A 26,046-nucleotide genomic window follows, 5' to 3' on the forward strand; every position below is an offset into this window, starting at 1 on the left:
GGCTTCGACGCCAGCATACAATATGGGGAAGGAAGTGGGCGTTTCGGGGACAGCGTGACTAGGGGGTGGAGCTCTTGGACACGCCCCCTTGTTTACTTCGCGCTGGGGCAGCAGCACTGCGCCTGCGCACTCTCTCTGGCCGGCTCCAACCTTAGCGTCTGTGCCATGTGATTTCAACCCTCACCCCATTCTGAGCGATGGTTTCGCTCACTCCTGTTCTAAAACCGGCAGGGGCGCTACCACGGCACAGACTTGAGGGGAAGAATCACATCCGGATGTGACGCCACTTTGACCTGGAAAGGGAGTGGGAGCGCGTCAGAGGAGTCTCGGCGGCGGCTATGGAGGCGGCTGATCACAGGGTAAGCTGCGAGGGCGCATGCCCTCGCTCCTGTCTAGGCGGGACGCCGCCGTCCGGTGGTCTGCTTCTCTCTCAGGCCGTGCCGGGGCTCTGGGGGTTCGGGCAGGGCCTTAGCAAACGCGGCCCCTTGTAAACGCGCTGTCACCCTTCCCTCCATGGTCCTGGGGGCGGCCGTGGCCCCGCCCCCTCGCCGCCGCGACGCCCTCCCGGCCCCGCCCCCTCGCCGCCGCGACGCCCTCCCGGCCCCGCCCCCTCGCCGCCGCGACGCCCTCCCGGCCCCGCCCCTTCGCCGCCGCGACGCCCTCCCGGCCCCGCCCCCTCGCCGCCGCGACGCCCTCCCGGCCCCGCCCCCTGGGGGCCCGCTCCTCGAGTTCGGCTCTTTGTGGCGCATCCGCCGAGTTTCGTCCCCTGTGGGAGACCCCTACTCCGGAGCGCCGCGCGGGTCTCCCGGCTCGAACGGCTCCCGGGCCCCATCCCCTGGGGGAGAGAGCCCTCTCCGCGGGCCCCGCCCCCTGGGGCGCCTCTCCACTGGGTCCACGCCCCCTCCAGGTGGTGTTCGAGAAGGGAGGCGTGTACCTGCACACCAGCGCCAAGAAGCACCAGGACCCCGACTCGCTCATCGCGGGCGTCGTCCGTGTCGTGGAGAAGGTGGGCCGGGAGGGAGCAGAGCTCGGCGGGTCCCGAGCGGGAGGGAGGCGGGACCCTTCGAAGTGGGATCGGGGGGTCAGGGATAGGAATTGAGGAAGGGAGGGCCGAGGTCCCCGGTGGCTGAGGGTGCGGACTGGGGAAGAAGGTCTGGAATCTGCCCTGGAAAGCTTTGGGGAGCTTGGGGTGGGGGGAGCCACTCTAACCCCTGCCTTTCCCCAGGACAATGATGTCCTCTTGCATTGGGCCCCTGTAGAGGAAGCTGGAGACTCCACCCAAATTCTCTTCTCCAAGAAGGTAGGTTCCCCCATTTCTTTCTCCACTCGCTTTTTTTTGTTAAGCCAATGCAGGAGGCCTTAGAGAGGCCTGGGTGACCGTGGTTGGGTCCTCCCTGCCCCTCGGTTTCCTCCTTGCTGTGAAATGGGGGTGAAGGTGCCTAGTCAAGGAAAGAGCAGGGACTGCGAGACCTGTGGCTCTGGGGACAGCGGCCCCCTGCCAGGGTGCAGGGGGGCATCTCGGCCTGTGGATTTGGGTTCCAGACTCTCAGCGCCTGCGAGGTTGAAGGCGGGTGGTATTTCCTCTGGTGCAGGGGTGCCATCATGTCCCGAGAGGGGCAGGACCTGGCCGAGACCGCTTGCCTGCTTTGCCAGTGCTCCTCCCGCTTGGCTTCGTCGGAGGTCTCCTGAGTGACCTTCAGGGTGTGATGGTGCTGGGACCCAGGGATGAGTCAGACCCTGGCCCTGCAGGCTGAGTCCTCACCCCCGCTTTAATTCTGAGAAACAGAGACACATCCAGAGAGCTCGGCAGGGTTGGACCCTGGGCTTGTGCAGGTTCATTGGGTGGGGGAGACCAGAACCCAGTGTTTTTCACCCACCTCCCAGGTCAGCCGAGTGCCTTACTTGCCGGTATCGTTAGGCTCTTCAGCCTCTTATTTTTGAGTAACAGAAACGGCTGAGATTGTCTTCACCCCAGGGGTCACGTGTGCAGGAGCCTGCGAATACTCAGGCTGCATTCAGCCTTGAACACAAAATGGGTCAGCGACAGGTTAAAGAAACAAGTTTGGTTTCTCATACAAGACTCCGAGGGCAGAGGACCAGTGACGTTGGCTGGGTGCTGACAGGGCCTGTTTTACTGAGACCTGATTGTACTGTCCCTAGCAGGCTTTATGTGACTGCTTCGGCCCTAGCCATCGCATCTACCTTTGAGGCAGAAAGCAGGAGGCAGTGGGGGTGCCATTTTCATCTGTCATTTGTCAAGGAGACAGAAATCTCAGAAATGCTCTGCAGCAGCTGGGTGTTGCTATTCTGCTCTGTATAATAGATAGGGAAATAACGATGGCTTAAGCAAGATAGAGGTTACTCTTCTCCTTTTAGAACCCAGAATTCAGCAGCAGAGGTTCATGTGTCATCAAGGATGCAGTTTCCTTCCATCTTTGATCTAACATCCTCAGTGTGTGGCGTGCATTTTCAAGACTGCTTCGTGGTTCAAAGAGGGCTGCTGGAGCGCCAGCCTTTTTGCCTGTGTTTTTGCTTACTCTACTTATGCATTGCGAATTGGATGAGGAACCATCTTGGATGTTACTCTTCATTGTTTCAGAACCAAAGAGAGTCCTAGAGGTCTCACCATGAAAATTTAATATTCTCTCCTCAAAGTGATTTTGCCCCTCGGCCAGAACTCGTTACATGGCCCCACCTAACTGGTAGAGTTCAGTGAAACTGTGTGCTCCTACTGGGTGCCTGAGAGGCAGAGAGCTGGACATAGTGGACAGACAGCACTATCGCCTGTCCCCATAACTCATGAGCATCAGGGAATGGTTGACTTCATCTCACAAAGCCTGGAGGCCAGAGATGTCCTTGCCAGGGCTGCTTCCACAGCCTGTGCGCCTCTGTGACGCCTTAGCCTTCCCCTCCCGGCCCCTCGTCGGCTGCCACAGCTCCAGACATCACATCCTCCCTTGACAGCACCCCAAGGCTGGACTGAACGGGGTGTTCACTCCAGTTTGTGTCTTTTTATCAGGAATTGTCCTTCAAACTCCCCGCAGGATGGGGCCCCTTGGAGGTTCCACTAGCCTAGAAGAAGGGGCAGAAATGGCTGTGGGCTAAAGCACGGTCCTTGCCAGCTTCCCTGTTCTTAGCAGGCAGGGCTCATTGCAGGAGTCCAGAACCCACACCAGTAGTCTCAGGAGCGGGAAGTAGGGGAGGAGGAGTGCCAGCACCGAGCCGGCCCCAGGGGAGCTGCCACAGTGGCCAGAATCAGGGCGGTGGGGGCTGGGATGGCCGGGTTCAAGAACACAGCGGCAAAGCCACCATCGGGGGGGCAGGAAGCCACAGCCCCTGCCTGTCGTCTCTCCACGTGCAGAAGATGAAGGTGAAGAGGGCCTCTTGCTCGTCAGCAGGAAGGGAGTGCTACCCTCCTCGTTTCTTTCCTGACCTCAGAGCATCTCTTGGGCAGACTGTTTTGCATCTGGCACTCTAGCTGCAGGGAAGCCTGGGAAGTGTGGTTTCCTGTTGTCTGGCCTCCGCAGGGTGTAGCCTTTGGCCACCCAGTCCCCACGTGCCAGGTGCCCTGAGCCGACACCACCGGCTGTCCCTGCACCTGGCTCTCACCACACTCGGGCCCCAGCACCACCTTGCTCTGCAGCATCTCCCTGGATCCGCCTGGCAGCCCCCAGGAGAGGAGGGCACCATGGAGATATGGGCCCGAAAAGTATCGGGAATGATAGAGGAAAGGGAGAATGAAACAGAGAGAAAGAGAGAGAGCTGGGATCAGCGGGTCTGCAAGTAGAGACTCCTCAGACAACTTTATTGTTTACAAGGGGCTCTCTATATACCCCAGTCTATGTGAGAACAAGCAGCAGCATGCAGTTAACTATTAGCATTACTCATGATCTAAGGAACTCAAAAATTCTTATCTCAAGGTGCAAAAAGTCTAAGTGTTCTGTTTACTATAAAGTATATGTGCTCATTTTTATCTCTGCCTGTGGCATCGTCCTGATAGCCATCAAGCATTCAACCACTACATTCCTTTTGTTGCAAGCGTAGCCATGGAGACAGCACTTCTCTCCTTGCGAGACCACTGTGCCTCAGTTTCCAACAGGTAACAAGGGCCGTTGCCATTCCGGGACTTCCCCGTGGGCAGCCCACGCAGGGGTGCCTCGCCTCGTTTCCTCACTTAACCCTTTCCTCACTTAGTCCTCGCGATGACCTCTGCGCTGACTGCTTGGATGTGTCAGTTCAAGTGCAGCTCACATAGGATGGCACTCACCCTTGTGCCGAACACAGGCCATTGCTTTCTGATACGTCCCCACGGACCCCGAAGGGAACTCCCCTACCTGCCAGCACCCACTCCACATTCCCTCATTCCCTCTTTTGCTGGCCGCCCATCTGCTTCCTGCCAGGTGGATTTGCCAGTTCTGGGCACTACTTCCCAGGGGGACCAGTGTCAGTCCCGGCTTCTTCCACGCAGGGTTACGGTTCAAAGGCTCAGCCACGTGGCCCATGGTCCCAAGCTCCACTTTTTTTTTAATAACTTATTTTATTTTAATTAATTATTTATTTATCTCCCCTTCCCCCCCACCCCGGTTGTCTGTTTTCTGTGTCTATTTGCTGCGTCTTCTTTGTCTGCTTCTGTTGTTGTCAGCAGCATGGGAATCTGTATTTTTTTTGTTGCGTCATCTTGTGTTAGTTCTCCGTGTCGGTGGCGCCATTCCTGGGCAGGCTGCACTTTCTTTCGGGCTGGGTGGCTCTCCTTACGGGGTGCACTCCTTGCGCGTGGGGCTCCCCTATGCGGGGGACACCCTTGCGTGGCAGGGCACTCCTTGCGCGCATCAGCACTGCGCATGGGCCAGCTCCACACGGGTCAAGGAGGCCCGGGGTTTGAACCGTGGACCTCCCATGTGGTAGACGGACGCCCTAACCACTGGGCCAGGTCTGCTTCCCGCAACATCCTTAATACCCTGTAGTAGAAGGTTCCTGTATTTATATTATTAACCACAATTCTTATCCTACTTCCAAAATCATTGTTACACATTCCCAATATTGTCCTTCAGCTGTCTTCTGACTAACATTAAACTCCCTAGACGACTCGTTTCCGTTACAGTCGCATCCATAATCAAGTGTTTGCTACATTCGTATACGTACAGATACCTATATCTAGCATCTTCTCCCCCTTCTCACCCCACATTCCATCTCCCACCAACTACACTTCATAGTCCAACTCCATAAGCCTACTCATTGTTTTTAGTTCATACCAGGGAGACTGGACAATATTTGTCCTTTTTTGTCTGGCTTGTTTCACTCAACATGTTATTATCCTCAAGGTTCCTTCATGTTGTCATGTGCTCCAATTGATTTCTTCTTACAGCTGAGTAATATTCCATAGTGAATGAATATACCATATCTTGTTTATCCATTCATCAGGTGATGGACAACGTAGGTTGATTCCATCATTTAGCAGTTGTGAACAGTGCCACTATGACCATCGGTGTGCAGATAGCTGTCAGCATCCTTGCTTTCAGTTCTTCTGAATGTATTCCTAATAGTGGGATTGCTGGATCATGTGACGGTTCTACATCTCGTTTCCTGAGGAGTCACCAGGATATCTTCCACAGAGGTGACACCATTTTAGAGTCCCACCAACACTGAAGGAGCGTTCCTATCTCACATGTCCTCTCCAGCACTTGAAGTTTTCTATTCTTTTAATAATGGTTATTCTGTATGGTGTAAGGTGATACCTCATTGTAGTTTTGTTCTGCATTTCCCTAATAGCTAGTGATGTTAGACATCTATTCGTGTGACTTGGCCATTTGTATTTCCACTTTGGAAAAATGTCCAAAATCCTTCGGCTGTTTTAAAATGGTATTGCTTGTCATTTTGTCATTAGATTTTGTGATCTCTTTTTTTTTTTAAAAAAAGAGATTTATTTATTTATTTTATTCCCCCTCCTCTCCCCCTCCCCCATCCTGCTGTTTTTGCTGTCTGTTTCCATTTACTGTGTGATCTTCTGTATCAATTTCTCTTTTTGTTGTTCTCTTCTCATTTTTTCTCATCTAGGATTCACCAGGATTCAATCCTCGGGACCTCTGATGCAGAGAGAGGTCCCCTCTTAGCTGTGCCACCTCAGTTCCTGGTCTCTGCTGTGCTTCACCTTGACTCTCCCCTTCGTCTCTCTTTTGTTGTGTCATCATCTCGCTGTATGACTCACTTGCACGGGCACTGGCTCACCATGTGAGCACTCAGCTTGCCAGATGGGCACTGGCTCGCCACATGGGCATTGCCTCGCTGTGCAGGCACACTCTCTCTTCTTTTTCTCTGGGAGGCCCCAGGGATTGAACCCAGGTCCTCCCATATGGTAGGTGGAAGCCCTATCCCTTGAGCCACATCTGTTTCCCTCATCTCTTTATATAACGTAGAGATCAGTCCTTTATCAGATAAATGGTTCCTAAAGATTTTTTCCCATTGAGTAGGCTGTCTTTTTACTTTCTTGATAAAGTCTTTTGAGAACAGAAGTATTTACTTTTGAGGCAGTCCCATTTATCAATTTTTTTGTTATTGTGACTCATGCTGTGGGTATAAGGTCCAAGAAACTACCACCAAGCACAAGATCTTGAAGATACTCCTCTACATTTTCTTCTAAGACAGGGGTTCTTAACCTTTTTTGTTCCATGGATCCCTTTGCTAGTCAGGTGAAAACCACGGACCCCTTACTAAGTCTATACTGTGTATTATTTAATAAATATATCACACCCACACCAACATGTCCCCACAAGAATGTTTTTTTTTTTTTTTAATTTAAATTCAAGCTCATAGACACCTGGTTAAGAACCCCTGTTCTAAGGGTTTTATGGTACTAGGTTTAAAATTTAGATCCTTGATCCATTTTGAATTAATTTTGTATGAAAGTATGACATAAGGGTCCTCTTTCTTTCCTTTAGATACGGATATCCACTTTTCCCAGCACCGGTTGTTGAGTAGGCTATTCTGACCCAGCTGGCTAGGTTTAAGAGCCTTGTGGAAAATTACTTGACCATAGAGGTGAGGGTCTGTTTCTGAACTCTAGATTCAATTCTATTGCTCATTATGTCTATCTTTATGCCAGTACAATGCTGTTTTTACCACTGGGCTAGATAGTATGCTTTAAAGTCTGGAAGGGGGAGTCCTCCAACTTTGTTCATGTTTTTAAGAATAGTTTTGGCTATTTGGGGCCCCTTACCCTTCCAGATATATTTGATAATTGGCTTTTCCATTTCTACAAATGATATTGGAATTATTATTGGGATTGGGTTAAATCTGCAGATTATTTTGGTTAGAATTGACATTTTTATGATATTTAGTCTTCCAACCCATGAACATCGAATATCCTTCCATTTATTTAGATCATCACTGGTTTCTTTTAGCAATGTTTTATAGTTTTCCTTTTTTTTTTAAAGATTTATTTTTTATTCCTTTCTCTCCCCTTCCCCCCCGCCCCACCCCAGTTGTCTGCTCTCTGTGTCCATTTGCTGTGTGTTCTTCTGTATCTGCTTGTATTCTTGTCAGCAGCACTGGGAATCTGTGTCTCTTTTTGTCGTTGTTGTTGCATCATCTTGCTGCATCAGCTCTCTGTGTGTGTGGTGCCATTCCTGGGCAAGCTAGACTTTCTTTCGTGCTGGGCGGCTCTCCTTACAGGGTGCACTCCTTGCGCACAGGGCTCCCCTACGCGGGGGACACCCCTGCGTGGCAGGGCACTCCTTGCGCGCATCAGCACTGCACGTGGGCCAGCTCCACACGGGTCAAGGAGGCCCTGGGTTTGAACCATGGACCTCCCATGTGGTAGGTGGACATTCTATCCATTGAGCCAAGTTTCCTTCCCTATAGTTTTCTGAATACAGGTACTTTATGTCATTGGTTAAATTTATTCCAAATTACTTTAGTCTTTTAGTCATTATTTTAAATGGTATTTTTTTCTAACTTACTCCTCAGATTGCTTATTAGTAGTGTATAGAAATGCTATTGATTTGCACATTCATCTTGTATCTGCCATTTTGCCGAAATTGTCTATAAATTCTAATAGTTTTTTTGTGAATTTTTTGGGATTTTCTAAGCATCAGGTAATATCAGTGAATAATGAAAGTTTTACTTCTTCCTTTCCTATTTGGTGCCTTTTATTTCTTTTTCTTGCCTGGTGCTCTAGCTACACCTTCTAGCACAATCTTGAGTAACAGTGGGAGGGTGGGCATCCTTGTTTTGTTCCTAATCTCAGTGGGAAAGCTTTGGTCTTTCACCATTAACTACCATGGTAGCTGTTGGTTTTTAATACATACACTGTATCATATTGAGAAAGTTTCTTCTATTCCTGTTTTTTAGAATGTTTTTATCAAGAAAGGTTGTAGTAGCAAAGATGATGATGTGGCAGTGCCCAGGCCTGTGCAGAGGGCTCTCGAGAGCCGTTACTGGCTATTAGTGGAAGAATATATTCCCAAATGGGAACAGTTCTTTCAGGAAAAGCACCATATCCTATTGGGTTGTGTTTTTTTTTCCTTTACATTTCTTTTTTTTTTTTAACTTTATTTTGGACATTTAATAATTGAAAATAAAAACAAAAACTGAAAACAGCTGACTAACATTTCTCATTTAAAAGTAATAGGTAAATATATATATTTAAAGTCTTACAATATATTACACAATATATTTGGTTCATAATGATGCAGTCATACAGTATCTGTCCTTTTGTGTCTGGCTTGCTTTGCTCAACATATGTCCTCCAGGTTCGTCCCTGTTCTTGTGTGCTTTACAATTTCATTTCTTACAGTATAATATCCCATCGTGTGAATACACCACGGTTTGTTTATCCATTCGTTGGCTGATGGACACCTGGCTGGTTTCCAGCTTTTGGCCATCATGAATAACGCCGCTATGAACATTGATATGCAGATGTCTGTTCGTGTCACTGCTCTCAGTTCTTCTGGGTCTGTATCCCCTAGTGATATTAGCAGGGTCACGTGGCAAGTCTATATTAAGCTTCTTTAGGAATTCCAGACAGTCCTCCACAGTGGCTGTACCACACTGCATTCCCACCAACAGTGAATAAGCGTTCCTGTCTTTTCACATCCTCTCCTACACTTCTCTGTCTTTTTAATAGTGGCTGTTCTGGTAGGTGTGAAATGATATCTCATTGTAGTTTTGAATTGCATTTTCCTATTCATTAATGATGTTGGGCATTATTTCGTGTGCTTTTTTGCCCTTTGTAGTTCTTCTTGGGCAAATGTCTATTCAAGTCTTTCGCCCATTTTTAAATTGGGTTGTGTATCTTTTTATTGTTGAGTTGTAACATCTCTTTATATATACTGGATATGAAACCCTTACCCGACATGTGATTTCCAAATATTTTCTCCCAGTGAGTCGGCTTCCTTCTCACCCTTTTGACAAAGTCTGGGGAGATGCACATGTGTTTAATTTTGAGGAGGTCCCATTTATCTCTGTTTCCTTTTGTTGCACCTACTTTGGGTGTTGGGTCCAAGAAACCACCACCTACCATAAGGTATTTAAGATGTTTCCCTACATTTTCTTCTAGTAACTTTATGGTCCTACCTTTTGTATTTAGGTCTTTGGTCCATTTTGAGTTGATTCTTATATAGACTGTGAGATAGGGATCCTCTTGAAGAGGCTGTTTTGTCCCGTTAACATTGACTTGGTGGGTTTGTCAAAAATCACTTGATTGTATAGGTGAGGGTTTATTTCTGGATCCTCAATTATATTCTGCTGATTGATATTTCTTAACTTTATGCCAGAACCATGCTGTTTTGGCCACTGTACCTTCGTAACATGTTTCAAGGTCAGGCAGTGAAATTCCTCCCACATCGCTCTTCTCTTTTGGAATGCTTTTGCCTATTTGGGTGCACTTTCCCTTCCAATTGAATTTGATAATTGCCTTTTCTAACTCTGTAAAGTAGGCTATTGGAATTTTGATGGGTGTTGCATTGAATCTATAAATCAGTTTGGGTAAGATTGACATCTTCATGATATTTGTTCTTCCAATCCATGAACATAGAATGTATTTCCATTTGTTTAGGACTTTTTAAATTTCTTTTAGCATTGTTTTATAATTTTCTGCATATAGGTCTTGTCCTTTTTTGGTTAAATTAATTCCTAAGTATTTGAGTCTTTTTGTTGCTATTGTAAATGGAATTTCCCCCCTTATTTCCTCCTCAGATTGTTCAGTATCAGTGTACAAAAACATGACTAATTTTTGCTTGTTGATCTTGTATCCTGCCACTTTGCTGAACTCATTTATTAGCTCAAGTAGCTTTGTTGTGGAGGCTTCAGCATTTTCTAAGTGCAGGATCATGTCATCCACAAACAGTGAGAGTTTTACTTTCTCTTTTCCATATTTGGATGCCTTTAATTTTTTCTCTTGTCTGATTGCCCTAGCTAGAACTTCTAGTACAATATTGAATAACAGTGGTGACTGTGGCATCCTTGTCTTATTCCCAATCTTAGAGGGAAAGCTTTCAACCTTTCCCCGTTGTTGGCTGTGGGTTTTTCATATATGCCTTTTATCAGATTGAGGAATTTTCCTTCCATTCAGACTCAGAGGTTTCACTTTTACTTGACTAAATAATGATTATGGTTAAATTGGGCCACGTCAGTAGGACATTGCATCCCCCACCCCCCTTGGTGGGTGGGAACACAGAGTAACTACAGTACAGAGAAGGGAGTTTTGAGTTTTGTGCTGGAGTCCGGGAAGTAAGCACACAGAGGAGAAGAGCAAGTGAGCCTGGAAAGAAACGAGCCCTGGGAAGAGAGGAACCCAGGAAACCTGAACCCTTACAGACATCGGCAGCCATCTTGCTACACGTGGAAGTAGACTTTGGTGAGGGAAGTAACTTAGTTTTAAGGCCGGCTAACTGTAAGCTTTTTTTTTTTTTTTTTTAAATTCATTTTTATTATTATTATTTTTAAAGATTTATTTATTTATTTCTCTCCCCCCCCACCGCGGTTGTCTGTTCTCTTTGTCTATTTGCTGTGTCTTCTTTGTCCGCTTCTGTTGTTAGCGGCACAGGAATCTGTGTTTCTTTTTGTTGTGTCATCTTGTTGTGTCAGTTCTCCATGTGTGCGGCGCCATTCCCGGGCAGGCTGCACTTTCTTTCGCACTGGGCGGCTCTTTTTATGGGGCGCACTCCTAGCGCGTGGGGTCCCCCACGCAGGGGACACCTTGCACGCATCAGCACATGGGCCAGCTCCACACGGGTCAAGGAGGCCCGGGGTTTGAACCACTGACCTCCCATGTGGTAGACGGACGCCCTAACCACTGGGCCAAGTCCGCCGCCCAACTGTAAGCTTCTATCCCAAATAAATAACCTTTATAAAAGCCAGTAGATTTTTGGTATTTTGCATCAGCACCCCTTTGGCTGACTAATATATGATCCTTTTTATTTTTGTGGGATCAGTCGTAACTTAACCCCCTCTCATTTCTGATTGTATTTATTTGCATCTTTTTTTTTTCTTTGTTAGTCTAGTTAGGGGTTTGTCAATTTTGTTGATCTTCTCAAGGAATCAGCTTTTGCTTTTGTTGATTTTTTTCTTTCTTTTTTTTTTTGTTCTCAATTTCATTTATTTCTGCTCTAATCTTTATTATTTCTTTACATCTGCTTGCTTGGTTTGGTTTGCTATTCTTTTTCTAGTTTCTCTAAATGTTCAGTTAATCTTGGAGCTTAGCTCTTTCTTCTCTTTTAATATAGGCATTTAGGGCTATAAATTTTCGTCTCAAGACTGCTTTTGCTGTATCCCGTAAGTTTTGATAAGTTGTGTAGCAGTTTGATATTATTGATGAATTCCAAAATGAAATACTGGATTATGTTTGTAAACCGATCTTTTCTTCTGGGCATATTAGATTATATTGGATTCATAGGTTTACCTGATTAAGTAATTACGTAAACCTCTTGTGCCAGTAGGGTGCTGAGTCTCTGCCCTTCGGGGCGGACTCACAGATAAAAGCCACGGCAAAGGACAGAGTTCGGGGTTTTCTGATGTTGGAGTTTTGATGCTGAAGACTTAAGCTGGAGTCCTGAAATTAAGCTCACAGAGAAAAGAGAAGAAGCCAGCCCCAGGAAGAAAGGAACCTTGAAGCCAGAGAAAAGCAAGACCCTGGAGCGTAGGAGCCCAGCAAGCCTGAGCCCTCGCGGCCGTCGGCAGCCGTCTTGCTCCACATAGACTTTGGTGCGGGAAGTAACTTATGCTCTGTGGCCTGGCATCTGTAAGCTCCTACCCCAAATAAATACCCTTTATAAAAACCAACCCGTTTCTGGTATTTTGCATCAGCACCCCTTTGACTGACTAATACAAGTTGTGTCCTCATTTTTATTTGTCTCGGTATATTTAGTGATTTCACATGAGGCCTGAGAATTCTACAGTGTCTTTAGCGTGGCGGAGGGAGCTGGCAGCAGCAGCTGTCTTCAACTCACAGCTCTGCCGTCGCGATTCCCCTCCTTCGTCCTTTTCTCCTCTGGCGTGTCCAGCCTTCCCCTGGTGTCCGAAACCCCAAAAGATTTATTTCCAGGCTGTTTCAGCCTGTCCTCCAGCTATTTTTCTGGAGAAGAGAGTCCCGCGTCTTGCTAGTCCGCCATCTTCCCAGAAGTCTCCCCTATTGGTTTTGAAAATTAAAATGAAGCAGAAAATACTATTCAGAATGAGGCTCAGGTATAATTTCTGAACATGCTATTTCAAAAAACTTGTATATTAACACTGAATGTTAAAGAATATCAGGTCATTGCAAGAACTTTAGGATATCTTTGTATTGTTGTATTACCTCCTAAGTGGCAGTGAAAGTATGAGAATCTCCTCAGAAATGTCAGGTTATCACTAAAAGATCTACTCCTAGATTTCAAGGTGGATTATTTATTAAATTAAATACCAAATGAGGAAAAACAGGATGTCTTTGTCAAAGTCCTTTTCTGCATCAATTGAAATGATCATGTCGTTTTTCTTCACTTTATTAATGTGGTAAATTACACTGATTGATGTTCTTAAGTTGAACTACCCTTGCATATCTAGTATGAAGCCCACTTGATCGTGATATATACTTTTTTAAATGTGTTTTTGGATTCAGTTAGCAAGTATTTTGTTGAAGATTTTTTTTTTTCTTTCTTCTCGTCTTTCTTTTCTAGAATTCACCAGGATTCGATCCTCAGGACCTCTGATATGGAAAGAGGTTCCCTGTCAATTGGGCCACCTCAGTTCCTGGTCTCGGCTGCACTTCACCTTGACTCTCCCCTTCGTCTGTCTTTTGTTGCGTCATCATCTTGCTGCATGACTCACTTGCATGGGCACTCGGCTTATCCTGCAGGCACTTAGCTCACCATGTGGGCACTGGGCTCGCCATGCGGGCACCCACGCTGGCACTTGGCTCACCACATGGGTAGTCAGCTCGCCACATGGGCACTTTTCTCTCCACACGGGCACTCGTCTCTCCACGCGGGCACGCTTTCTCTTCTTCTTTTTAACCAGGAGGCCCCAGGGATCAAACCTGGGGCCTCGCATATGGTAGGTGGAGGCCCTATCACGTGAGCCACATCTGCTTCCCTGTTGAGGATTTTTGCATCCATATTCATTAAAAAGAAATTGGTCTATAATTTTCTTTTTTTGTAATATCTTTATTTGGCTTTAGTATTAGGGTGATGTTAGCGTCATAGAATGAGCTTGGTAGTGTTCCATCCAGTTCAATTTTTTGAAAGAGTTTGAGCAAGATTGGTATTAGATCTTCTTGAAGTAATTGGTAGAATTCACCTGTGAAGCCATCTAGTCCTGGACTTTTTATTTTGGGGAGGTTTTTGATGACTGTTTCAATTTCTTGTGATTTGTTTGTTGAGGTATTCTGTTTCTTCTAGGGTCAGTGTGGTTTGTTCATGCATTTCCAGAAATTTGTCCATTTTCATCAGTGTTGTCTAGTTTGTTGGCATATAGTTGTTCATAATATCTTTTTATGATCTCTTATTTCTGCTGGGTCAGTGGTGTTGTCACCTCATTTCTGATTTTATTTATTTGTATTTCTCTTTTTTTCTTTGTTAATCTAGTTAAGTGGTTATCGATTTTATTGTTGATTTCCTCTTTTTTTTTCTTCATTTCATATATTTCTTCTCTAATCTTTACTATTTCTTTCTTTCTACTTGCTTTCGGATTGGTTTGCTGTTTTTCTGATTCCTCCAGGTATGCAGTTAGGTCTTCGATTTTAGCACTTCTTTTAAATAGTAGCATTAAGGGCTATAAATTTTCCTCTCAGCACTGCCTTTGCTGTATCTCATAAGTTTTGGTATATTATATTCTCATTTTAATTTCTCTTGAAGTATTCATTGATTTTTCTTGTAATTTCTTCCTTAACACACTTATTATTTTAGAGTATTGTTTAATCTCCATATATTTGTGGATTTTCCCTTTTTCTGCCTGCTATTTTATACCTTCATTCCATTATGATCAGAGAAAGCGTTTTATATAATTTCAGTGCTTTTAAATTTATTGAGCTCTGACTTATTTCCCAACATATGGTCTATCCTAGAGAAATTTCCATGAGCACTTGAGAAGAATATATATCCTGCTCTTTTGGGGTGTAATTCTCTATAAATGTCTATTACATCTAGTTCATTTATCATATTATTCAATCTCTCAGTTTCCTTATTTGTCCTCTGTCCAGATGTTCTATTTAATGCTGAGAGTGGAGTGTTGAAGTCTCCAACTATTATTGTAGAGATGTCTGTTTCTTTCTTCAGTGTCACCAGGGTTTATCTCATGTATTTTGGGGCACCTATGTTAGGTGAATAAATATTTATTATTGGGGAAATGGTGTGGCTCAACCAATTGGGCTCCTTTCTACCATATAGGAGGTCCAGGGTTCGATGTCCAGGGCCTCCTGGTGAGGGCGAGCTGGCCCACGCGGAGTGCTGGCCCACACTGGAATGCCGCCCCGTGCAGGAGTGCCCCCCTGTGTGGGAATGCCGCCCAGTGTGGGGAAAGCCGCCCAGCGAAGGAGTGCCGGCCGACGCCGAGAGCTGGCGCAGCAAGATGACGCAACAAGAGACACAGAGGAGAGAAAGCAGAAGAGGGAGTCGAGGTGGCACAAGAGAGTAATCACCTCTCTCCCACTCTGGAAGGTCCCAGGATTGGTTCCTGGAGCCGCCTAATGAGAATACAAGCAGACTCAAAAGAACACATAGCGGATGGACACAGAGAGCAGGCAACAGAAGGAATAGGGGGGAGAAATAAATAAAATTAAATTTTAAAAAAGGAAAATATATTAAAAAAATATATTTATTATTGGGGAACAGATGCGGCTCAAGCATTTGAGTGCCCCCTCCCACATGAGAGGTCCCGGGGTCAGTTCTGGTGCCTCCTAAAGAAAAACAGACAATGAGCAAAAAACAACGAGCAGACAATGAGTGCAAACAATGAGCAAAAACAACAAGCAAAACAATGAGCAAACAGATGAGGGAGCCATCTCAGGAGGGGGAAGTATTTATTATTGTTATTTCTTCTTGGTGAATTGCCCCTTTTATTAATATATATTAATAGTAACCTACTCCATCTCTTATAACAGTTTTGCACTTAAAATCTATTTTATCTGATATTAGTATCACTACACCCGCTCTTTTTTGATTGCTGTTAGTATGGAATATATTTATCCAACCTTTCACTTTCAGCCAGGTTGTATCCTTGTGACTAAGGTGAGTCTCTTGTAGACAACAAAAGATGGCTCATGTTTTTTTATCCATTCTATCGGTCTGTCTTTTAGTTGGGGAGGTAAATCCATTAACATTCAGTGTTACTGCTGTAAAGGTGTTACTTCATCTATTTTATCCCATTGCTTTCTGTGTCATAGCTTACTATTGTCTGTCTTTTAACCCTTTCAATTTTTCTTACTTATGATTTTCATTTCTACATTCTTCTCCAGGGCTCTCTCCTTTGTCTTTTCCTGTTATGCTCTAACACATTCTTTAACGTCTCTTGTAGATTTGGTCTCTTGGTAACATAGTCTCTCAGTTTTTGATTGTGAAGACTTTAATCTTGACTTGATTTCTGAAGGTTAGTTCTGCTGGATAAAGAATTCTTGTCTGGAAGTTTTTCTCTTTCAGTGCCTTAAATGTACTACATGCTTTTCTCTTGCTGCTCTCAAAAATCCTCTCTTTATCTTTGGCCTTTGACAGTCTGTCAAAGTAGGTGTCTTGGAGTAGGTCTATTAGGATTTACTCTGTTTGGGGTATGTTGTCCTTTTGGAATATTGACGTTCATGTCTTTCATAAGGATTGGAAAATTTTCCATATTTCGTCAAAAGTATTCTTTCTACCCCTTTTCCATTTTCTTCTCCTTCTGGGATACCTATAATATGTATATTTGTGTGTTCAATGTTGTCATTCAGTGTCCTGAGACCCTGTTTAATTTTTTGCATTCTTTTCTCTGTCTCTTTTCCTGTTTTTTCTATTTCAAATGTATTATCTTGAAATTCACTTATTTGTTTTGTTTTTTGTTTTATGTTATTTCTTTCTTTCCCCTTCCCCCGCCACCTCTACTGTCTGCTCTCTGTGAGCATTCGCTGTGTGTTCTTCTGTGTCTGCTTGCATTCTTGTCATGCAGCACCGGCAAACTGTCACTTTTTTGTTGTTGTTATTGTTGTGTCATCTTGCTGCATCAGCTCTCTATGTGTGCAGCGCCACCCCTGGGCGGGCTGCACTCTTTTTGCATGGGGTGGCTCTCCTTGTGGGGTGCACTCCTTGTGCATGGGGCACCCCTGCACAGGGGACACCCCTGCATGGCATGGCACTCCTTGCGCGTGGCAGCACTGCGTGTGGGCCAGCTCACCATATGGGTCAGGAGGCTCTGGGTATCAAACCCTGGACCCTCCATATGGTATGGCAGACACTCTATCAGTTGAGCCACAACCGCTTCCCACTTACTTGTTTTTTTAAAGATTTATTTATTTATTTAATTCCCACCCCCACCCCCCCCGCCCTGGTTGTCTGTTCTTGGTGTCTATTCGCTGCATCTTGTTTCTTTGTCCTCTTCTGTTGTCGTCAGCGGCATGGGAAGTGTGGGTGGCGCCATTCCTGGGCAGGCTGCCTTTCTTTTCACTCTAGGCGGCTCTCCTCACGGGCGCACTCCTTGCGCGTGGGGCTCCCCTACGTGGGGGACACCCTTGTGTGGCACGGCACTCCTTGCGCACATCAGCACTGCGCATGGGCCAGCTCCACACAGGTCAAGGAGGCCCGGGGTTTGAACCGCAGACCTCCCATGTGGTAGATGGACGCTCTAACCGCTGGGCCAAGTCCGTTTCCCATATTTGTTTTTATAACATTTCAAATCTGCTGTTGGATGTCTCAAAGTGTTTATTTTTAAGATTTATTTTCATTTATTTATTTCTGCCCCACCCCCTTGTTTTTCATTTGCTGTGCCTGTTCATCTTCCTTGTTTCTTTAGGAGGTGCTGGGAACTAAACCTGGGACCTCTGATGTGTGAGGAAGGTGCCTAATCGCTTGAGCCACCTTCGTTCCCTGCTTTGTCGTTTCTCATTATGGTTTTCCTTTTTGCCTCTCTTGTTGCCTCATCTTGTTGCGTCAGCTTGCCATGCCTGCCCATTGTACCAGCTCACTGTCTTCTTTTTCTTTAGTTTTTAAAAAATTATTTTTTAAAGATTTAAACTTATTTATCCCCCCCATCATTCCCCCTGTTGTCTGCTCTCTGTGTCCATTTGCTGTGTGTTCTTCTGTGTCTGCTTGTATTCTCATTAGGTGTCTCTGGGAAACAATCCTGGGACCTTCCCGAATGGGAGAGAGGCGATTACTTTCTCGTGCCACCTCATCTCCCTATTCTGCTACGTCTTCTTATTTTCTCTTCTCCATGTCTCTTGTTGCATCATCTTGCTATGCCAGCTTTCAGCTCAGCCAGCACTCCCGCGTGGGGCAGCTTCTCCCACACTGGGCGGCATTCCCATGCAGGGGGGGCACTCTTGCATGGGGCGGCACTCCAGCGTGGGCTGGCCCTCCACGTGGGCCAGCTCACTGTGTGGGCCAGCTTGCCCTCACCAGGAGGCCCTGGACATCGAACCCTGGACCTCCTCCATGGTAGACGGGAGCCCAATTGGTTGAGCCACATCCGTTCCCCTCGCTGTCTTCTTTAGGAGGCACCGGGATTCAAACCAGCGACCTCCCGTGTGATAAGCCTCAGCCCAGCACCTGAGCCACATCCGCTTCCCTCTTAGGTATTTCTAATCTCACCCATTGTGTCTTTCATTCCAATGAGCTCTGCTACTTTTTTTTTGCAGGCTTTCAAATTGAACATTATGCTCACATAGTGTCACCTTGATATCCTGTATCTCCTTAGTCATATTTTCCTTCATCTCCTTAAACTGATTAAGGAGGTTTGTTTGTACATCATCTATTAGTTGTCTCAAATCCTGACGAGTCTCATCTAGATCCTTGGCGGGTTCTTTGAGTGCGCCACAGCTTCCTGTTTCTTAGGGTGGGTTGTTATCTTTTGTTGATACTTAGGTACCTGCTTATGTTGACGATTTTACTCTGTTGATAAATTTCTCTCTTTCCTAGTGGTTTTATTTCACAGTTTGTTTTTTTTTAGTTTAATTTTTCCCTAAACTTAAATATTACCCTATTTAAGCAGTCGAAACTGGCAGAGAGCCGCTGGTGGGGCCTGCTCAGGTCTGCCACACCTGGGAAAGAGTCCGGAGAGGCCACTCTGTCTTTCTTCGGTTTCGGGGCAGGCCAGCAAATGGCCCGCCTCGCAGACCCTTCCACAGAGACGAATCCTTCAGCTTCCACTACCTCTTCTGAGCTAGCGCAGTATGGTAGTATCTTTGGTACTAGGACAAGTACAGGACAAGATATGGTCGTATCTTTGGCATTCACCAAAGATAAAGCACAGCGAGCCCTCCACGCACCTCCCCTTCCCAGGGAGGACTCTGTCCTTGCCCCTCTCGCTGGCCGCTCAGCGGCAGGTTTTACGGGGGCGGGTCACCTCGGGGGCGGGGGAAAGGCGGCGTTCCCAGCCACAGGGGCATCGGCTCTCAGCTTTCCCTTTGGCCTGTCTGGTCCCCAGTGCTCCTGGGCCAGTGGCACTTTCCTGGCTACAGGAGTCCCCAGGGCGGCTCCCTCAGGCTCCTTCCGGCCTTCTCCTCTGTTTTGCGAGACCCACGCCCTGCCTGTTACTCCAGCGCCATCTTGAATGGGCCCCTCACTCCCTGTTCATTTCTCTCTCCCAAGGACTCCAATGGGGTTGACCCCTGCACCTCCGAGGAGGAGCCAACCTTTGACCCTGGCTATGAACCTGACTGGGCCGTCATCAGTACCGTGCGGCCTCGGCCCCGCCGCTCAGAGCCCACGAGAGGTAGGCTGCTCTGGCGCGCCTTGGCGGAGGCAGGACTTGCCCTCAGTGTCCATGGCCCGGGGCTTGGTTGCCCTCAGCCAAAGGGCTGTCCCCGGGCCAGGTCCCCCGCAGCTGGCGTCTCGGGTTTGCCACCTCGCTTGTCCCTCATTGGTCTGGAGCCCCCCAGCCGAGTCCAGGCTGGTGGGGGGCGACACACAGCCATGACACAGGGTGTTTCAAGCTCTCCCGAGCCACACGGGGTGTGGGGGCTTCCAGAGGGGCGTCCGACTCCCGGGGCGGTGGAGGCACCTTCCCGAAAGAGGCAATGCCAGAGTTTGTCTCTGCAGGACACTTGGGAGGCTTCCAGGATGCAGGGCACCCCCAGAGGCAGCTGGGCCAGGCGGGAGGCGGGTGTGTTGAGGCCGCCAGCCTCTCCTGTGGCCAGGGTGTGGGGGCTGGAGTGGGCAGGTGGGGGCAGGGGCAGACCCGTGTTTCCAAGGAAACGTGCGGGGTCCCAGGGCTCCCAGAGGGCAGGGCCCGGGTCTGGCCCGTGGTGGGTTTTCTGGAGATGACTGCTGACGGGTTACCCCTGACTGACAGGGCCGCCCCAGCCTCCCTGCCTCCTCTCACATGGCGCCGTCCCCTCTAGGTGCAGAGCCCAGCTCTCCCCGCAGCTCCTGGGCCTTCTCGGTGAGTCTGGGGGAGCTCAAGTCCATCCGCCGCTCCAAGCCGGGCCTGAGCTGGGCCTACCTGGTCCTGGTGACCCAGGCCGGAGGCTCGCTGCCCGCCCTGCACTTCCACCGCGGGGGCACCCGCGCCCTGCTCCGCGTCCTCAGCCGCTACCTGCTGTTGGCCAGGTGAGCCTCGCGCGGCGCACGGATGGGCTGCCGGCCCCCTCAGCCGTGAGAGGCTCACGGTTCAGAAGCCTTTAGGGGAAGGAAAGGCAGGTGTCTGGGCACTTATTGCTGAGATTGCCAGAGCATCGTGCTGACCTGAGGCAGAGCCTAGGTCCCAAGCGGTCAGAGAGAGCCGCTCCTTTTTCCCGGGCCTGTCACTCAGCAGAGGGCAGAGCCCCAGCGGGTGGAAAGCATCTCTTCCCCCACATTCTAGCAAAATGCTAGGGCTGCCCAAAAGACCTGAAAGCAGGGACTTAGCTGCTTGTACAGCAGTGTTCTGGAAGCATGATTCAGTAGCCAAGAGGTGGGAGCAGCCCAGGGGCCCGTCGCCAGGTGATGGGAACACACTGTTCCTCAGCCGTGACAAGGCGTGAGGTTCTGGTGCATGCGCCAATCAGACGAGCCTTGACGACGCATCGAGTGACGTAAGGCACGCACAAGGGCAAATACTGGGTGATGTCGCTTCTCTGAAATGTCTGGAATAAGTAAATCCGTGGAGACAGAAAGTCGATTGGAGAGGCCAGTCTGTAGATATAGAGGCCGGGGGCGGGGGGACCTGGAGAGAGGCTGGGTGCTTACTGGGAACAGAGCTTCTGTGTGGGTGATGAGGAAGCTTTAGAAACGGACGGTGGTGACGGCAGCACGGCCTTGAGCGTAATTAATGCCGCCGAAAGGCCCACTTTTGGTGGTTAAGATGGGAACACGGTCACCACCATGAAAGTGACCCGATGATTCGGGAACTTCAGCCACCAAGGCCCAGGGCTGCCCCCGCCGGCCCCGCCCAGGTCAGGCACTCGTCCCCGACCCCGAGTCCGTCCCCCGGGCCAGCCTGGTCTCAGGCCTCACCCCCGCCACGGCCCCGGACAAGCCCTCCTCAGGGCACTGGGGACAGCAGGCTACAGCCAGAGGGGCGGGAGCACGCGGCGCCCCCCCTCACGCAGCGCCCCCCCCCCCCAGCTCCCCGCAGGACTCCCGCCTCTACCTGGTCTTCCCCCACAACTCCTCCGCCCTCTCCAACTCCTTCCACCACCTCCAGCTCTTCGACCAGGACAGCTCCAACGTGGTGTCCGTGAGTGGCCCGGGCCTGGTGGGGGTGGGCAGGAGGCGGCCGCGGGGAGGGGGCCGGGGAAGGCCCTGACCGCCGCCGCCCCGCCGCAGCGCTTCCTCCAGGACCCCTACTCCACCACCTTCAGCAGCTTCTCCCGCGTGACCAACTTCTTCCGGGGCGCCCTGCAGCCCCACCCAGAGGGCGCCGCCCCCGGCCTCCCGCAGGCCCCCGAGGACGAGGCCGAGCCGGGCTTCGAGGTCATTTCCTGCGTGAGTACTGTCGTTGTGCGTGGGCCCCCGTGTCATGGGGGATTTGGGGGCAGCAGTGGTGCCCCCTTTGGCGGGCAGGGCCACAGGAAGTGCTTTCAGCCGCGCCGGTGTGCGGCGAGCGCCCAGTGGCCGTCCTCCCTGGGAGCCCGTCCTGACCCCGTGCGACCGTGTCGGGGCCCTGAGTGTCCGCCTGTATGCGGGGGACAGTGGGGAGCACAGCGGGGCACCCCATGGACCGCACGCGGGTCGGACCCCGGAGGCCCCGCCGGCTCGCTGTGCTTGGCAGGTGGCGCTGGGCCCGCGGCCGGCGGTGGAGCGGGCGCCCCCCGTCTCGGAGGAGGAGTGGGCCCGCCACGTGGGCCCCGAGGGCCGCCTGCAGCAGGTGCCGGCGCTGAAGGCCCGCATCTTCTCCGGGGTGAGCGGGGCAGTGGCGGGCGGGCAGGGGAGGCAGCGCCCGCGCCCTCGGGGGGGCCCCCTCTGAGCCGCCCGCCTCCGCCCCGCAGGGCCTGAGCCCCGGCCTGAGGCAGGAGGCCTGGAAGTTCCTCCTGGGCTACTTCAGCTGGGAGGGCTCGGCGGAGGAGCACAGGGCCCACGTGCGCCAGAAAACGTGAGTGGGACGCGGCCCCGCAGCCCTGGGTCCCCGGGAGCCTTCCCTCCGGGGCCAGGGTCCTCCTTGCCCCGAGCCATCACGTCGTGGGGCGGCCTGGCCCCGGAACCCCGCCGCTGCCGTACCTGCCGCTGCCGCCTTTTTACATTTACCGCTGCCCTTTTCCTCCTCTGCGCCAGCGGGCCTGGCACAGCCCTGGGTGCGCAGAGGCTGCGGGCAGATGCGCAGGAGCTGCCCTTGTGCGGGAGGAGGGCGGCCCCCCCACCACGTGGTCTCAGCCTTGCGCCCACCACGGCAGGCAGCGCCCCCCGGGGCATGTCCTTCCTCCGGGGCGCCAAGGTGGCCCCAGCAGGCCTAGGCCTGTCCTGCTGTGCTCCGGCCAAGCTCAGCTGTCAGCAGGGGGTCGGGAAGGCCGCCTCAGGGCCATGGACCAGAGCGACGATGGTCGCTGGGGGGGCTCTAATGAGGAGGGGACCGCGGCTGCGCCCAGAAGAGGCGGTGGCCCCGGCGGGCTGTGCTCAGTCGCCGCCCTCCCTGCCCTTCTCGCCCTCAGGGACGAGTATTTCCGCATGAAGCTGCAGTGGAAGTCGGTGAGCCCCGAGCAGGAGCGCAGGAACACGCTGCTGCACGGATACCGGAGCCTCATCGGTGGGCGGTGGGCGAGGGGCGGCGGCGCGGCGTGGGGAAGGACGGGGCGGGCTGGGGACGGGGCGGGCAGCGAGGGCAGTAGGGCAGGGGTCAGCCGCCTCGGGGCCAAATGCCGGCTCTGCCGTGGCCAGCTGCGGGGCTAGGCCCTGGGCGCCCTCGCTGGGCCGCGGCGGCCCCGTCGGGGCGGGTGAGGGCGGCGCTGGCTGCGGCGAGGCTGTGGTGAGCAGGCAGGACAGCGCGGCACGTCAGGAGCGTCAGCGTTTGTTCCCCAAAGTGTCCTCCGCCGAGAGGGAGCCCCAAGGCGGGCCTGCGGCCAGAGGCCCGGGGGTCTGGGGGCCAGACGGACGGGGCCACCTCAGCCCTGCCGCTCCCCGCAGAGAGAGACGTGAGCCGCACCGACAGGACCAACAAGTTCTACGAGGGCCCCGAGAACCCGGGCCTGGGCCTGCTCAGCGACATCCTGCTCACCTACTGCATGTACCACTTTGACCTCGGTGCTTACCGGGCCGGGGTGGGCTGGCCTCCCCGGGGGGCGCCGAGCGTCCCGGCTGCGCCCTGACCCCGTGTCCCCACAGGCTATGTCCAGGGCATGAGTGACCTCCTCTCCCCGATCCTCTACGTCCTCCAGAACGAGGTGGACGCCTTCTGGTGTTTCTGCGGCTTCATGGAGCTTGTGGTGAGGCTCTGGGGCAGGGCCGGGGTGGCCCCTCCAAGGTCAGGGGTCCCGGCCCCTCACACCGCCTCACCCCCGCTCCCCGCAGCACGGAAACTTCGAGGAGAGCCAGGAGACGATGAAGCAGCAGCTCGGGCAGCTCCTGCTGCTCCTGAGGGTGCTGGACCCGCCGCTCTGCGACTTCCTGGGTGTGTGTCTTGCCCGGGTGGGCAGGGGGTGGCGGCCATGGGCCTCGCTGGGGTGTTCTGGGAAGAGCCACAGACAACAGAGGAGTGCCCGTGCACCCCAGGACCCGGAACGCCCACGTGAAAGCAGAGGTGCCGCTGGGAGCAGGCCCTCACGCGTCCACGTGTGCCCACGCACCCCCTCTGCTCGCCTCGAGCCAGGGATTGGAAATGGGGTGGCTGGCCCCCCCGGGGCTGGGCTGAGGGAAAGCTCTGGGGACTCTTGTCCTCTTGAGCGCACGATGGCAGTGACAACAATCACAGGAACCGGGGCTCTTGGCCTTTTGAGCGCGCGATCGTGAAGACGGTCGTCCCGTCGCTGGAAGCCGAGTGCCGCTGGACATTTTCTCGCTGGCACGCTCTGCCCATGCCGAGGGCCGGGGCTGCCCGGGCTCTCCTCGCCAGGGAGGAGGCCGCGGCTTGTGCACGGCGGCTCCCAGGACAGCCTCACGTCGTCGTGCCAGGCATGGCTCTGGTGGACGCCGTGCGTCGCTGTCCATCTTAGGCAGGGCCCATGGTGGACTTGGCCGGACCCCCTGGGATTTTAGGGACCGGTGGTTCCTGAGGGTGTTCTCTGGTCTGGAGAGTTGATTGAGGCCCAGAAGCGGATTGCTGGGGCCGGGGCAGCCCACCTGCTGTCTGGCCTTGGTGCTGTGCTCCCTCCCCACGGCCTCCTGGCAGCCGCGCGTCCCGCCTTCCTGGGGTGCCTGCTGCCGTCTTCTGGGGATTTTCCTTCGTGGCAGAGGGGAGACCCGGCCTGGGCGCCTTGTGTGGGCGGGAGGGTGGGAGAGGCTCCCGAGGCCCCAGAGCTGCCTGCTCCTCCCGGGCGCCACCCCACCCTGTGTGCGGGTTCCTCTCCTAGACTGGGGGAGGGTCTTGGGGCCAGGACCACTCCTCAGAGGCCCAGGCTGACCGCCGGCCCCGTCGGTCACAATGTGGTGGGACCTGGTTCTGTGCCTGGTGGCGTCTGCCGAGCGCGGAGGGGCCTCCCGGGCCTCACCCCGCCCACCACTGGCCTCCCCAGACTCCCAGGACTCCGGCTCGCTCTGCTTCTGCTTCCGGTGGCTGCTCATCTGGTTCAAGAGGGAGTTCCCCTTCCCTGACATTCTGCGGCTGTGGGAGGTGGGCCGCCCTCCGGGGGGAGGCGGGCAGGCTGGGCAGACCTGGGGCGTCCCAGGGCCAGACTGCACCGTGACCTCGCCCGCCCGCCCCCAGGTGCTGTGGACCGGGCTCCCCGGCCCCAACCTGCACCTGCTGGTGGCCTGCGCCATCCTGGACATGGAGCGGGACGCCCTCATGCTCTCGGGCTTCGGCTCCAATGAGATCCTCAAGGTGAGGCCCTGGCCCCCCCAGCGGCTGCTCCCTGCCTTTGGGGACCTCCTGGCCTGCCTCAGCTGGGGCGGACACTGCCAAGTGGCAGCAGGGGAGCCCCTCAGGGGAGGTGCTCAGAAGAGGGCGCAGGCGAGGCCAGCGGGAGGTCCGGCGGGGCCCTGGGCCTGCGCTGGGTGGGGGCGGCGCTTGGCGCGCTCTCCAGCACGGAGTCCCTGGTGTCTGGCACCTAGTGAGTGCTGGAATGACCGACTGCTAGGATGCAGGAGGGGCTGTGCTCTCCTGCGTGTCCACAGCCCAGTGGGCTGACACGCCCCACCCCCCGCAGCACATCAACGAGCTGACCATGAAGCTGAGCGTGGAGGACGTGCTGACGCGGGCCGAGGCCCTGTACCGGCAGCTGACCGCCTGCGCGGTGAGCCCCCCCGCCCCGCGCTTCTCCTCTTCTTCCCCCTCCTCCCTCCTCGTCCTCTCTCCCCCTGACTCCGCCCCCGCCCCTGACTCCGCCCCCCGCGGTCCCCTCCTCGCAGGAGCTGCCGCTCAACGTGCAGGAGGTCCTGGGCCTGGCGCCGCCCGCGGAGCCGCACAGCCCCTCGCCCCCCGCCTCCCCGCTGCCGCTGTCGCCCACCCGCGCCCCGCCGGCCCCGCCGCCCGCGGGCGCCCCAGCCCCGCAGCCCGACAGCAGCCTGGAGATCCTGCCCGAGGACGACGACGACGAAGGCGGCGCCGGCTCCTGACCCCACCCCTCGGGCGCCCCCTCATTAACTGGTTTCATTAAACTGACGCTTCCGCAGCCGCTGGCCTCGTTGGTGGGGGAAGGGCGGCCGGGTGGAGCCGGCCTGGAGGCTGGCGGGCCTCTTCCCGCGTAGGCTGGTGTCCCGCACGCGGCGCGGCCCTGACCACCCAACCCTGGCCCGGCGAGGCGGCGGGGGAGGCTCTCAGGGGGTGAGTGATAGGGAGGGCAGGCCGGGCCCCTTCCCCGCTTGACCTTGGGGCTTTTGGAGGAGTGAGGGG

General features: G+C 52.5%; 1 protein-coding gene across 6 annotated transcripts; it reads left to right on the forward strand.

Moving 5' to 3' along the window:
- The first annotated feature begins 108 nt into the window (after positions 1 to 108).
- TBC1D17 (TBC1 domain family member 17) lies at positions 109 to 25,825 on the forward strand. 6 transcript variants are annotated; one of them, XM_071209398.1, is made up of 19 exons: positions 113 to 359; positions 908 to 1,006; positions 1,226 to 1,300; positions 11,934 to 12,198; positions 13,146 to 13,221; positions 19,236 to 19,359; positions 19,988 to 20,195; positions 21,192 to 21,303; positions 21,393 to 21,551; positions 21,838 to 21,966; positions 22,055 to 22,158; positions 22,712 to 22,806; positions 23,184 to 23,300; positions 23,382 to 23,482; positions 23,568 to 23,667; positions 24,728 to 24,825; positions 24,919 to 25,035; positions 25,361 to 25,447; positions 25,563 to 25,825. In XM_071209398.1, the coding sequence occupies exons 5-19, from the start codon at positions 13,180 to 13,182 to the stop codon at positions 25,767 to 25,769; spliced, it is 1,800 nt and encodes a 599-aa protein (XP_071065499.1). In that variant the 5' UTR covers positions 113 to 359; positions 908 to 1,006; positions 1,226 to 1,300; positions 11,934 to 12,198; positions 13,146 to 13,179; the 3' UTR covers positions 25,770 to 25,825. The 6 variants fall into 6 exon arrangements, with proteins under 6 accessions (XP_058136634.1, XP_058136633.1, XP_071065499.1 ...); XM_058280654.2 differs by lacking the exons at positions 11,934 to 12,198; positions 13,146 to 13,221; XM_058280653.2 differs by lacking the exons at positions 11,934 to 12,198; positions 13,146 to 13,221 and having other exon boundaries at positions 22,712 to 22,748; positions 23,081 to 23,300.
- The last annotated feature ends 221 nt before the right edge of the window (positions 25,826 to 26,046 follow it).

The sequence above is a fragment of the Dasypus novemcinctus genome, chromosome 18 (genome assembly GCF_030445035.2).
Source record: "Dasypus novemcinctus isolate mDasNov1 chromosome 18, mDasNov1.1.hap2, whole genome shotgun sequence".
Classification (NCBI taxonomy): domain Eukaryota; kingdom Metazoa; phylum Chordata; class Mammalia; order Cingulata; family Dasypodidae; genus Dasypus; species Dasypus novemcinctus.

What these genes read in the sequence shown, in the direction of transcription:
- TBC1D17 (XM_058280650.2), top strand. Translation starts at nt 339, where the DNA reads ATGGAGGCGGCTGATCACAGG. An exon ending in CCGCTCAGAGCCCACGAGAG is followed by an intron (nt 19,360 to 19,987) that starts GTAGGCTGCTCT and finishes CGTCCCCTCTAG; the next exon opens with GTGCAGAGCCCAGCTCTCCC. An exon ending in ACATTCTGCGGCTGTGGGAG is followed by an intron (nt 24,826 to 24,918) that starts GTGGGCCGCCCT and finishes GCCCGCCCCCAG; the next exon opens with GTGCTGTGGACCGGGCTCCC.